Source organism: Pseudophryne corroboree, chromosome 9, assembly GCF_028390025.1.
Source record: "Pseudophryne corroboree isolate aPseCor3 chromosome 9, aPseCor3.hap2, whole genome shotgun sequence".
Lineage (NCBI taxonomy): Eukaryota > Metazoa > Chordata > Amphibia > Anura > Myobatrachidae > Pseudophryne > Pseudophryne corroboree.
In genome coordinates, this window is record NC_086452.1 from 326,094,254 (window position 1) to 326,109,074 (window position 14,821).

Sequence of the window (14,821 nt, forward strand, 5' to 3'; positions counted from 1 at the left end):
CGGACGATGATGATGAAGTGGACATCTTGCCTCTGTAGAGCCAGTTTGTGCAAGGAGAGATTGCTTCTTTTTTGGTGGGGGCCCAAACCAACTAGTCATTTCAGTCACAGCCGTGTGGCAGACCCTGTCGCTGAAATGATGGGTTGGTTAAAGTGTGCATGTCCTGTTTATACAACATAAGGGTGGGTGGGAGGGCCCAAGGACAATTCCATCTTGCACATCTTTTTTCTTTCATTTTTCTTTGCGTCATGTGCTGTTTGGGGAGTATTTTTTGGAAGGGCCATCCTGCCTGACACTGCAGTGCCACTCCTAGATGGGCCAGGTGTTTGTGTCGGCTACTAGGGTCGCTTAGCTTACTCGCACAGCTACCTCATTGCGCCTCTTTTTTTTCTTCTTTGCGTCATGTGCTGTTTGGGGAGTATTTTTTGGAAGGGCCATCCTGCCTGACACTGCAGTGCCACTCCTAGATGGGCCAGGTGTTTGTGTCGGCCACTAGGGTCGCTTAGCTTACTCACACAGCTACCTCATTGCGCCTCTTTTTTTTTCTTCTTTGCGTCATGTGCTGTTTGGGAAGTATTTTTTGGAAGGGCCATCCTGCGTGACACTGCAGTGACACTCCTAGATGGGCCAGGTGTTTGTGTCGGCCACTAGGGTCGCTTAGCTTACTCACACAGCTACCTCATTGCGCCTCTTTTTTTTCTTCTTTGCGTCATGTGCTGTTTGGGGAGTATTTTTTGGAAGGGCCATCCTGCCTGACACTGCAGTGCCACTCCTAGATGGGCCAGGTGTTTGTGTCGGCCACTAGGGTCGCTTAGCTTACTCACACAGCTACCTCATTGCGCCTCTTTTTTTTCTTTGCGTCATGTGCTGTTTGGGGAGTATTTTTTGGAAGGGGCATCCTGCGTGACACTGCAGTGCCACTCCTAGATGGGCCAGGTGTTTGTGTCGGCCACTAGGGTCGCTTAGCTTACTCACACAGCTACCTCATTGCGCCTCTTTTTTTCTTTGCGTCATGTGCTGTTTGGGGAGTATTTTTTGGAAGGGGCATCCTGCGTGACACTGCAGTGCCACTCCTAGATGGGCCAGGTGTTTGTGTCGGCCACTTGGGTCACTTAGCTTAGCCATCCAGCGACCTCGGTGCAAATTTTAGGACTAAAAATAATATTGTGAGGTGTTCAGAATAGAATGAAAATGAGTGTAAATTATGGTTATTGAGGTTAATAATACTATGGGATCAAAATGACCCCCAAATTCAATGATTTAAGCTGTTTTTTAGGGTTTTTTGAAAAAAACACCCGAATCCAAAACACACCCGAATCCGACAAAAAAAATTCGGTGAGGTTTTGCCAAAACGCGGTCGAACCCAAAACACGGCCGCGGAACCGAACCCAAAACCAAAACACAAAACCCGAAAAATTTCCGGTGCACATCACTAATATATATATATGTATATGTATATGTATATATATATATATATATATATATATATATATATATATATATATATATATAATGTGTGTGTGTGTGTGTGTGTATATATATATATATATATATATATATATATATATATATATATATATATATATATATATATATATATATACACACAGTATATCTTTCTATATGTGTGTATGTGTTTTTGTTTCACTCACATATAGACAGTGTGGCAGGGCAAGGTTTGTCAGCAAAGATGGTAGACGGGGTGAGATAATCAGGCGTACAATTATAAGCCATTAAAAGACCATCAATCCTAACATGCTAGGTCGTTTATATTAAGGAGTTTGAGGAGCACAACACTACTTTTCTTCTTCAGGTGGCCAGCGTGATAGCGCAATCCACATTGCCCAGCCTATCATGGCCATGCCCCCTGTGTTGCGATGCTGCTATTTTGTGGCATCGTGCAGAGGAGGCAGGGCCCATTCTGTCCATTTCACTAGGAAGTGGCAGGATGCCACAGGGACACCTGCGCTACCTGGAACCCCTGAAATTCACGATTCTTACAGACGTTTCGGGAGAGTATGGTTTGCACTAATCTCATTGAAAAACAGTTTAATCAACCTCTCAGGTTACATTTGGCTGCACAGAAAATATAAAACCATTGTCTCAAGTATAGTGGGTGCACGTCTTACAATTTGTTCTTAGTTTCTTGGCTTTATAAGTTATTGAAGAGAAGTGTACTTAAACCAAAAACAAGGAAATTCTAATAACATTCAAAATCTATAACACTGGCTATATGCTCCACACAGTACTGTGTGTGACATGTTTACAGTATTGTGTATGTGACATTGTTACAGTATTGTGTTTGTGTGACATGGTTACAGATTTGTGTGTGACATAGTTACAGTACTGTGTGTGACATGGTTAGATGCTTAGGAACAAGGCGGCTCAGGTTTATTTTCATTATTGGCAGCTATGCTGAATATCACTCTATTTTTGTCTCCCTCTCTCCTACATTTATATTGCTTTTAGTGGTCCTTGAAGAAAAGGAAAACATAAGCTGAATCACAGAGAAGTACCAGGCAAGGGATTTTAAAGATGAGGTGACTTATAAATGTGGCTTTGTGTTAATATAGAGGCTACAATATGTTGACCAGTTCCTAAACAGCCCTCTCCTATTATTTACCCATATTCAATTCTGTGATTTTTGGCTGCACACATTACAATAGAATATGTTTACTCAATATCACCACATTTTCCTGCTCACTTCTATGTGGTACAACAGAAAATTGCCAATGTTGTTGGTCACGAAGAGCCTCCAATGAAATAGATAGATGGCTGTGTCATTACTGTGTAGGTCTGTAACAGGTTTGTGTTTGATTCCATGTACCTCCGTGGAATGTTTGGCTGTCATAGTCTTAAATTGCTTATTTGGTTTGGATGCAGAGCACATAGTGTTTAGGTGTTACCGAACTTTGGTTGACTTTTCGTGTGAGTGTTAAAATATTTGCAGCATGAAAACTCTTTGGGAGAGAAGTGTAATATATTGATTTCCAATAGCTTTATATTGTAGTGATTTATAATTGTCTGTTGCATTGCATTAAAATCCAGCAGACTTCTGTGAGGTCTTGCACTAGAACACATTGTTTTGTGGTGTGTAAAGGTTGGCCTATTTATCCAATAATTTGCTAAATAAAATGCAGAAGTTATTATTATTTCTTGTATTCAAATGCCTTTTGTTTCTAATTATTTCTACAGAAAGATCTTGTTAAAAAAATAAAACCCTTTACAATTGTTTCACTATAAACTTGTCATGTTACATTATTTGTTCTGCAGTCGTCGTCCGTACCCCCGTTCCCCCCCCCCCCCCACTGTCCCACCCCAACCTACCACACCCTTCTCAGCCCTCATCCATTGGTTGCAAATCCTATCTCACAAGTGCATTTAATATACGTATTTATATACAGTATGTAGGGTTGCCATACAGCTTTTTAGCACAGTTCAGAGGACTTTTGTGAGTTATCGGCAGAATGTGTTTCGCATGAAAGCAAATTCATTGAAATGCAGCTATGCCCTTGCCTGAATTGACATGAATAACATGGCATAGAAGTAGCTTGTTCTATATCTTAAGTAGAGATTGATGTCCAGATGTTGCTTGTTAAATAGCAGTAAGGTCTCATTGAGTTTGGATATAGTGGCACATCTAGTTTGCCTGAACTATGTTCTGATCAGTGATCCAAAGGCGATTATTATGAGGTGGAGAAGGAACGCGGTACTAGAGCATAGTAGAAATTAGAGAACTGGGCAAAAAAACATTTGAGTTAATTTATGTACAGTGTAGTCTACTATCTGCAATAGAGGCACTACACACGTTTCTGTCGTCACACACTGCTGAGGAATTTACACTCCTCTCACTTTTCCTGTTCTACCTGCTGCAAAAGCAGTGCTGAAACAGACACGTATTACATGCTAAACCTGTCATTTTACCCAAATTCTTTTTTTAAACTTAGTTTCTTAGTTTATGCTCATTAAAATCAGGGTTTACAGATGTCACTCATAACTGTAACCATTTCAGCTTACCTTGCTTCAATCGCCATGTTCCAGCTTTAGATACTCCATGCTGAGCATTTGCTAAACAATCTAAATTTAAAGCGTAGTTATCTTACTTGTGACCTATTATTAGTTAGACAAAAAAAAAAACCTTGTAAATCTAAGCTCGAAGTAATGTTGGCAGAAGTGTTGATCTTTTTAATACATCTTTGTGTTTCTGTTCCATGCACAGGATGAAGATGAGGTGGCACAAGATGTTCCTGCTGCTTTGCATGGCTGGCCTGTGTGTGATCTCTGTCCTCCACTTCCTGAAAGCCCTGTCTTACGTTTCCGTGTCCCGTGAATTGGTCGCTCTAAGTCCCAACTTCATTTCTGGCTTCTTCTGGGAGTCTCGCCCTTTGATGCCTCAACATTCAGAGAGAAGTGATGATGGTACCCAGGTATTGCGCACCGCTGGCTACTACCGACCACCTCAGATCTTGCCTCAGCAACCCAAACCACCTCCTTCAAGACATGATGAAGGTATAAACACAGATGAATTGCATCTGAAAGAATATGTTTTGCAGGAAGATACAACAGAGTATTTTGTGCGGACTAAATCAGGCGGTGTATGTTTCAGACAAGGAACAAAGTCACTGGACCGCTTACCTTCTGAAAAACCAGAAAGAACTTCTGTACGTAAGGTATCACCTGGTGTTGCTCGGCAGCAGCAACCGCAAACACAGCGGCGCAGGAAATGGGTGGAGTGTGTGTGTTTGCCTGGCTGGCATGGACCTAGTTGTGGGGTTCCCACAGTTGTTCAGCACTCCAATCTTCCCACAAAGGACCGGCTAACGCCACGTCTAAAACCACGTCGTGTTATCAATGCCATCAACATCAACCATGAGTTTGATCTTCTAGAAACACGATTTCATGAGCTGGATGGGGCTGTTGATGTTTTCTTAATATGTGAATCGAACTTTACAGCCTATGGGGAGGCTCGTCCTCTCTTATTTCGCCAAATGCTCCTAAATGGATCACTTGACTATATTAAATCCAAGGTGGTCTATGTTTTCTTAAACCATTTCCCAGAAGGTGGGAAGCAGGATGGGTGGATAGCCGATGACTATCTGCGGACATTTCTGACTCGGAATGGGATTGGGCGATTACGCAACTTGCGAGATGATGACCTCTTCATCATAGATGATGCTGATGAAATTCCCAGCAGAGAGGGTGTACTATTTCTTAAGCTATACGATGGGTGGACAGAACCCATTGCTTTCCACATGCGCAAATCTCTCTATGGCTATTTTTGGAAGCAGCCGGGTACTTTGGAAGTGATTTCTGGCTGCACCATTGGAATGCTTCATTCTGTGTATGGCACGGATGGCATCCGCCTGCGACGGCGGGAGTACTATACAATGCCCAACTTCCGTCAGTATGAGAACAAAACTGGGCACATTTTGGTTCAGTGGTCTTTGGGAAGCCCTTTACACTTTGCTGGGTGGCACTGCTCTTGGTGCTTTCCACCAGAAGGGATCTATTTTAAGTTGATATCTGCACAAAATGGGGATTTTCCAAGATGGGGGGACTATGAAGACAAAAGAGACCTAAACTACATCAGATGGCTCATAAAGACAGGGGGCTGGTTTGATGGGACCAAGCAAGAATACCCAGCTGCCGACCCACATGAGCACATGTATGCCCCAAAATTTATCATAGAAAACCCCCAACGTTTTGGATACTTACTTAAAAACCCTTATAGCTGAGGTGTTTGGGAGACGATAATGCTGAAAATGGTACGAGTATCTTCAGCCACTTGGAATTTACACTTAGATTCTTATGTTTGTTTCTTTTGCTCCCTCGTGGATCCACTGGAAAGGAGATTCTCCACTAACCAGATTGGAACGTAATAACTTTGACCCATTGAGACTAGTGGTATACTGGCTGGTCACTTTTTTTTTTGTATGGTTGTAACTGAGGGAATGAAATTCTCAGGAGATTGATGGTGGTAATAGTTACCCAACAAGTGAGTGGTATTCCAACAGTGATACCCCAGTCTAATGTTTGTTTTGTCAGTGCAGCTGTTTATGCAACATTATATGTTTACATATCTTTCCTGTTATCTCTTTTGATGTCTTAGGGAATCATCAATGCTTTGCCAGAAATAATATACTTGAGTATGACTATGCACTTCCAGGTTCAACACTGAAAAACCTACTTTTAGAAACTCTTTGGGGATTTTCCAGAAATTTCCATAGTTTCTAGACACTCCGTGAAAGCAAATGGGTTACATTTTATTAACGCTTATTAGCAAGATCCTGGAAATACATTGTTATACTTCTCGGCAACATGATCAAGCTGAAAGGTTGCTAGATATCTCCAACTTCATCATCACTGGTGCCAATGCATTGTAGGCCTAAAGGGATGGGAAGAATGGCAGTGTAGTGGTAAATATGAAGGGATAGTGCACTTTTTTTGCTGCGCCTTGTTGTCCTGCACAAGGCATTTATCTTTTGTTGCCAAATGATAAATAAGAGTACATTATGTACAAATCCTTATCAAAATATAAACATATTTTAGTGGAAACAGGAGGCATCTGTACTGCAGTTATTATATAATTTTTGACATAAGAAAATCTTTGTCTTTTATGGGTCTTGCTGCTTGTTCTATAGCAACCTTATCTTCTGTAGTAACACAAGCAGAAAAAACACATCTGACTCCAAGCTTCAGTTTACATTTGATAAAAATTACATCACAAATCAAGCTGGTTGCCTGAATTTTGAATTTGAAGCTGAAAGGTTTAGTTTTTTGCATCTGGTTTACATGGGCTGCCGAGCCGAAACAGATGACCCTGTAATAACCCACTTTAAATACATCACTGTCAAAATAGGAAGCTTTGACAGTATGGGAAGTTATATCTCTGACACTTCGCACTTTTTAGAAATTATTATAAATATAATAGAAGAGTCTGCATCCAGTTTCAATGTGGATTAAGTAAAGATAATATTATACTCTATGCTTGCAAAGGGAATATGGTTTGCACGATTATGGGTTTATTTAAAAGGGAATTGCCATTATATGACAGTCTGCTCATATTAGAGCCCATGTGGGTGAGAATAATGCTTTTAGTTGCAAAGATTATTTTGCCGTGTTTGAGTGACATAGGGGGAGATTTATCAGACTTTCTAAATGTGAAAAATCAAGGTGTTGCCCATAGCAGCCAGTCAATTGTTAGCTACGATTTATCTACTACTTCCTAGAGCCTAATACCTAGAATCTGATTGGTTGCTCTGGCAACACCTCCAATTTTCCTTTTTTAGAAGGTTTGATAAATCACACACAGAATCACTAAACTGTAGACGTCACATGACAGAACAAAGGCGGCATTTGGTATATGTAGAAAATGCAGAAAATATGTAGAAAATGCTGTTTAACTTTGAGAGAAATGTGATGTCGTCATGGTAAATTGGATGTGGATAAGATGTGGGCATTATCAACGGTGTGTTTCTGACTACTATGTACACTGTTAATTAAGGATGTCACATGGCAAAGGATTAAGATTAACATAAAGGGTCTCATCCTGCCATTTGTTCTATTCCCCTGTTTGTATTTTTGTGTCTTGATTTAAAATTCACATTTGTTTTATAAGCTTTAAATTAATTTATTGGTTTCTAAGAGTTTTGATATTTGCATTCAGCCTTTCAAAGCGTGCTTTCCAACTGAAAACCCACACATCAAGGGCTTTTGCTATTCATTCCTGAGGACTCCTGGAAATTCCTCCTTTTAAGAAAACAAAGTTAATCACCAATTATTGATTTGCAAATCCTTGCTATATCATTATTTTTATGCTAAGTTATGAATGAAATGAAGAACTTATGAACTCCTGTCAACATCTTTCTGGCAACAAGATTACCTTAGTACGTTTTTAGGAACACAAAATTAAAATGATATTAATGACCCTGTTTTATATTGCTAAAAAATTCAAATGTGCTTAGCATCATAAGTGATTTATTTCAAACATTAGCCATCAGAGGAAATACGAATAATGATTTGTAAATAGTTGTCAGTAAATCATGAATATAGAAACATGGTAGCATACTACAGTAACTATAGCAACATGCACTAATGCCAGACATCAATGTATGCTTGTATGACCGTTTATAATAGCCTAGAACGGTAAGTTACCATGCAACAAAGGTAGACATACATGCATAGGCTGGTATTCTGAATGCTGAGTGACAGTTACAGGAAAATATACTGTACACTATCCATAGTTGGATACTTTGTATTTATTTCCGCTAGGTCTTGGCAGTAATATAAAGTGCTCATACGGAATTGAGCTGTTTGTATACTGTATAGCTATAATCAGGCACGGCAGATGCATTTTGGGAGTTTGTGTGTTGCCAACCTAAGCACTAATCCATAACAGATTCTACACATAGGGGATTATATGATGGTGCTGGGTGCAAAAATGTGCAGGTACCCATGTAATCCAGTCACATTCTGTTTTGTTAGTGTTTCAAAATAAAAGCATAAGTAACAGCACATTTTCACACAAAGCAAAATAAGAATATAAACTGTCTTGTTAATTGTGCCGTATATACTTATAGGGCGGTTACCCAATTAGCCTCGGTAATTTACCAAGGCTAATTGATTCGCCTGGGGCTATCCAAGTAGCCCAAACAGCCGACACTTACTGGAGGTTTGGTTCCGCCTGTCTAAGGCAGGCAAAACGAAATCCCTCATAAATATACTTCAAATCTGCGATATTTGCTGCAAAAACACACAGATCCGCAGCTTTTTGCAGACCCTGTGAATTTTCATATTAAAACGGAGGGTTTTCAAAGGGAACAATCGGATAGGGAAATTTAAAAAAAAGATTTGCAAAAAGACCCACACAATTTTTCACGTGTGCAAACTTATCAGGGATAGTAAGATACCCCCACACCCACCCAAAGTGTCATCCTCTAATAATGCTTAGGCACTATGCAACCTCACCCCTGATTACACTGTCAAACTGTCAGCATCTATAATCCAAAGCTATGTGTCAATAATATGAAACATTATGAAAGGGAGTTATATCATTTTACAGGTAGGGAATCCGGTTACTACTGAAAGAAAGGCTGCTATTTCCACTTGGCTTATCCCCACATATCATTTTTCATTTTAAGTGTTTTAGCTTTATTAGATGAGGGCAGTGTGGAAACACACAATGCCTGTTTAATCCAAACGAAACCATTATTTTGTTTGTCAGAGGGAACGTTGTACAGTATTACAAATATCTGCCAAAAATGGAAGAAATTCTGCAAACCTATCAAATAAACTGTTACAACCAAAGTGCTCTTTGATGGTTCTAGGAAAGTTCTAATTGCCCTGCTCCAAACAATCACAGGCTGTATACTATATGTTGGCACACTTTGTCTTTGTTTATATTGTCCCCTTTGTAAAGCTCTCAGACTTTCAAGGGACAGTGTCATAAAAATGTGATTGTCTTAATCAGCTGTGTAAAATATAATTTAATTTTTCAATTCACCATTCTAGGGAAAGTCATGATTTCTCATTTCTTTTGCTAAAATTCTCATCCACCTCAACAGGTTAGCTAGGATGTCTTTACAGATTCCGCCATCATTGTTATTGATGGTCACTAACTAATAGTTTGCCATATACGTATTTTAGTCAAAATGATAAAGGATACCTGTCACCTATACGCAGTGGAAGCTGCCATGTTGGGCACTGGTTCTTAGTGAATAAATAAACTGCACACTTATGAATAGTGGCTCAGCACTCGGGATCAGTATGTATTACCGACGGTTTGGATGCGGGCCGTCATTATGCCGGCAGCAGGGCGAGCGCTGCCGGCTTGGTGGCTCGCTGCACTTTCCACAGGTTCTATTCCCACTCTCTGGGTGTCTGGTACACCCACAAGTGGGAATAGCCCCTGTGAGCCGGAATTCCGGCTGACGGCAGTCGGTATTCCGGTGTCGGCATCCCGATCGCCGGGATACCGACTGCCGGCAATTTAACTGCATCCCCAGCACTCACATTAGCTGTCTCCACTCTGTGTCAAACACAGGTGCACTTTAACTTTTGAATGTTCTCTCTCAGCAATTGGCATCTTAATCAGCAGGAAGACTCCTACAATGTAAATTATGCAAAAGAGGAAAAAAAAACGTTTCTGTTCAATTATCAATAAATGACATATATATGATTGCATGTAATATAAGTGGTGTGTGTACATAATGTATATGTGTAGATATATGTAAAAATCTATTTTTGATTTCTCAATGATACAGACACATAAGTCGCTATATGTAAATAAAGATCGTGAACATTTGAATAGTTCTGCATTGATTTCTATTTGTCATATATGTTATGTTTTGTGTATCAGGTGAGCAGGCCTATTAAACATTGTGGGGCTTCTGTAGAATTGGCCGTAAGTTAATTTTGTACTGCACATGTCCACAAACTATTCTTGCACATCTTTGCCTTGGTTTATGTTTTGCTTCCTCTAAGAGTGGCGGAACAGATGAAGGAAGGGGTGCGCAGGCGTATGCCAAGTACAATAAGCGCGTGTTCTTCCAAATGCAGGCCACAGGAAAGACGTTTATGGTCTTTTCAGGAGGGGTATCATTTGCGGATGTTTGAAACCTGGCGCAGAATACACACTGATGATGATGGCACTCAGCAGCTGCTTCTGACTAGCTGAGAATGTTGTGATCCCTCCCAATTTGGCTGCTGTGGTCTATTTTTATATATATTTTTTTTTTTTAATTTTTTTTGCTATTTGCCAATAGCCCGCAGCAGGTAGGCAAATTCCTATTTGATTTTTTTTAAAGGGGAAGATTTTTCTATGTTATTAAACTTGAATAGTACTTTAGGGAAGCGGTTACAATACCGCTAGTTGGGATCCCAGAGGTCACAATGCCAACGCTGGAATCCCTACTAGCGGTGAAATACAGCCATTGGAATACCGGCGCCACAGGCTATTCTCCCTCTCTGAGTGTCCACAACACCCATAGAGGGAGAATATATCCTGTGGTGAGCGCAGCGAGCCACGCTGCCGGTATTCTGGTAGCCAGGATGCCGCTGTCGATATACTGACGGCCGGAATCGCGGCCACCGGTGTTTCATACTGAAGCCGTATTTTAATGGTTAATTGCATATTTTAAATGCAACATAGACCAGACGTCGACCTATTTCTATAGATGATTACTACATTAGCCACTTGCCTGGCATGAAAGCATCGTTTGCATTATCTGATCTGGTTGCAATTGATGTGAACAGTCAGATATACAGCATGGGCAGATGCACAAAGAGAATCTTCCCGCAGATACCACTTTAAAAAGGGATTTTCTGGTCCCACTGCTTCCTTGCACCCTCCCCTAGTGTTTGCTGTGCTGCTAATCGGTCAGCATGGCAGTACCCCTCACCCGGTGGCAGACATTAGCAGCCGCTGGGAAGGGATCAGTATGATTTGCCGGCACTTGGCATCCCGGCGCTCGCAATACCAACGACGAGATCCTGATTGTTAATAAGCTGACAGGGGTGAGTAAGGTGTGTTACCCCCTTTCCCCAACCCCCTAACCCTCCCTCCCCTCAGCCTAACCCTATCCTTCCCCCATAGGTGCCTAACCCTACCCCCCCCAACCCCCCCGATAGGTACCTAAACCCCCATCCCCGCTGCCTAAACCTAACCCCCCTCCCCGCAGCCTAACCCTACCCTCCCGGGACGCAGCTTACCCTCCGCCCCCCAGTAGCCGATATTTGTATATGGCCAAACTTAGCATTGATTCTTTTCTCATGTAACATGTTAGATAAACTCAGTTAATGGGCAGGATGCATCAAGCATCGCATTTTGCATGTGTAGCATCCCGCCATTCATCGCAAGCATAGCAGCATTTATTAATGACGCATAATTGAAAAAAATCACAGCTCTCCTGATAAGAGCTGTCCTTTGCGATAGAAGGTCTCCTGTGTTTATTACCCGAGAGTCCTTCTGCTGATCTGTCGGCTGATATGCATGCCATGGGGGGGGGAGGGGGGGTGCTGGGAGGGATCCCATTGGATCCCGCTCAGGGATGTCTGCGATAAGAAAACCATAGGCTTCTATTAGGCTTTGCTATCTAAAGATGGCCTTGCCTACCAGGTCCAGACTCCAGAATGTGTTGCATTCCGGAGCTTTGTGCATATGAGAAAAGCAGTCAAACCTCCGAAAACAGCATTTTTAGCTATAAGGCATCCCACCCAATAAGTTGATTTAAAATACTTGTTTTTTTTATTTGTAATTGTCCATACAGATGTGTCCTCATTCATCTTGCCTCAACACAGCAGGAGATGCATTGCATGTGTGAGCCGATAGGTCCCGTACACTCTGTTAGCGCTGGGCGTCTTTGGTTGCCGAAAATAAAATGCATCTTATTCGCATCGTAAATGCAAATAATACGCACAAGCAGACTCTGCTGATTGAAATGATATGCAGCATGCCTATGTTCTGTGTGCATCTGCGGCTGTAACTGCAAACAAAATGCTACATTACAGTGTTTTCCAGGAATTATCGGCAAAAAAGGCGCCCAGACGCTAGAAGATTCTCACGTAACCTGGCGTGACAAGAGGGGCTTTGTTGTGACTGCAGCAAAGATGTATGAGGACACATCTGTAGATTACCTGTAGGAAAAAGACTGATGCTATAATCAGAAGCAGAGCTTCCCAAACTCTGCTATTACAGTCCAGGTTTTAAGGATTTCCATGCTTTAGCACTGGTGACTTAATTAGTACCTTAGTTATTTTGATGTAACCATCTGGACTCAAGCATGGATATCCTTAAAACCTGGGCTGTAATGGCGGAGTTTGGGAAACTGGCTCAGATGGAACTGGTGAGGTTGATGCCTCTCTGAATAGGAAAATTGAAACAACCACAAAATGATTTATAAAATATGGTACATAATTTGGCAGTACGGTTAGGGGCTGATCCAGAGTCCCACGTAAGTCCTTTTAGTGGAAAGCTGTAACAATTTTTTTGCACTGTGTTTGCTCCATAGCTGAGCATACACAACTTTGAGCAACTACAGGCAGTTCAGAGATGTAAGCATCTCAGCTGCATCTCCATTTGCAGATGAATGACTGTAACTGGGTGGCCACTGAGTGTTCACACATAGGGCAAGTGTCCTGCGGGTGCAAAGGTGTAGTTGCGACCTATTCAGTGTTGAGCAGAAGCACAGATGTGTCTGATTTCAGACTGATCTCTAGCACCAAAGATAGAACTGGTACAAACGCTCACTGATGGTGACAACGGCTATTTTTACAAGCGGACAGACATAGATGTGCACAACTCTACAGGTGAAGATCCATATTTATACCCAAGCACCCAATGTCACCGTGACTGCAGCTAATTTGTGTGAAGCTCTGAGCCAGTCCCTTAGTTGGCAGATAGTGGATCATAGCTTCCCACCCTTCATGATATGAAACCGTGTGATTTTAGCCCATAGGTCTGGAAACCCTGCCAGTATTTTATTTGTGTTGTGAAGAATAGCTAGAGGAAACCCTACAAAATGTAAATGTGTTTAAGTTCGAATAATGCAGACTATTTTAGACTGGATTTCAGGGACTTCTACAAGTCTTAAATAATAATTATAATGTTATTTTTGCAGCAGGGTACATTGTGTTACACAGGGATAACATCGGAACGTGTAGAGCGGTATCTTGATCCAGAGGCCCCATTAGGCAAAGCTTTGACTGTCCCAGGATTCATTGGGGCCTCCCCTATAACCCCACCTCCAGGCACTGAGAGCTCAGTTTCGAGTGGTGCCTGCAGGCAGCAGGTCACCTAACAGACGGACTGCACTGGGCAGCCCTGAAAAAGCTTAGAAGACTTCAAAGGCCGCAGCACTGTTATGTCAGGGTGACATTCAGTGCTGCGTCTGTCACCTCCCAAGCGGCGTTGCATACTCCCGCGGCTCAGATCCCTGGTACTTGCGGCGAAGACGCTTCGGCTTAGGCACACGTTCGCAGACGCACTCCTGGTTCGCGTGGCTGCTACGAATGGAGGAGGTAAGAGGGTCCCCTAGGTGGACCCGCCACTAAACCGCATTCCTGGTCGCAGTCTATGGAGATGGACTGTGATACTGGTGTGGACACTGTCACCGAGCAGGGACACCACTATATCCGCCAGGACATAGGAGCACAGGTCGGGTGTACTAGCGCCCCTATTGGTAAGGCTCCATAGTACCGGCGTTGAGGCCCAGCATAGGGGAGTTGGCGCTTCACCTGTAGCCCCTCCCCCGGCCCAGGGCGCCATCTCCTCAGATTTCCTGCTCTGGAGCTGCCTTACACTCTCCCTCAGTTCCTGACAGAGATGATGGGCGCCATCTTCTGAGCATAACTACTGCTGGTCTCTAGGATTGCAGGGCAAGGTCTCCCCTGTAAAGCCACCTGTACACAGCGCTGAGACTTTACAGACACAAGTATTCTACATGTCTTATTACAGAGAGCATTAGTTAAGAAAGAGTTCCAGAATATATTATACGAGTATTCTGATATATACAGGTTAAGTATCCCTTATCCAAAATGCTTGGGACCAGAGGTATTTTGGATATCGGATTTTTCCGTATTTTGGATTAATTGCATACCATAATGAGATATCATGGCGATGGGACTTAAGTCTAAGCACAGAATGCATTTATGTTTTATATGCACCTTACTTATACACACAGCCTGAAGGTAATTTTAGCCAATATTTTTTATAACTTTGTGCATTAAACAAAGTGTGTCTACATTCACACAATTCATTTATGTTTCATATACACCTTATATATACACAGTCTGAAGGTCATTTAATACAATATTTTTAATAACT

General features: G+C 41.9%; 1 protein-coding gene across 9 annotated transcripts in view; it reads left to right on the forward strand.

Moving 5' to 3' along the window:
* MGAT3 (beta-1,4-mannosyl-glycoprotein 4-beta-N-acetylglucosaminyltransferase) overlaps nucleotides 1–10,306 on the forward strand; it is a 178,371-nt gene extending 168,065 nt beyond the window's left edge. For 7 of the 9 annotated variants that reach the window (XM_063940507.1, XM_063940504.1, XM_063940509.1 and 4 more), the window contains one exon: nucleotides 4,220–10,306. In XM_063940507.1, coding sequence (XP_063796577.1) covers nucleotides 4,221–5,735 — 1,515 coding nt within the window. In that variant the 5' untranslated portion in view covers nucleotide 4,220 and the 3' untranslated portion in view covers nucleotides 5,736–10,306. Of the gene's footprint in view, nucleotides 1–2,469; nucleotides 2,541–4,219 lie in introns of all 9 variants that reach the window. The other 2 variants (XM_063940502.1, XM_063940503.1) reach the window with 1 other exon arrangement.
* Nucleotides 10,307–14,821: the final 4,515 nt, after the last annotated feature.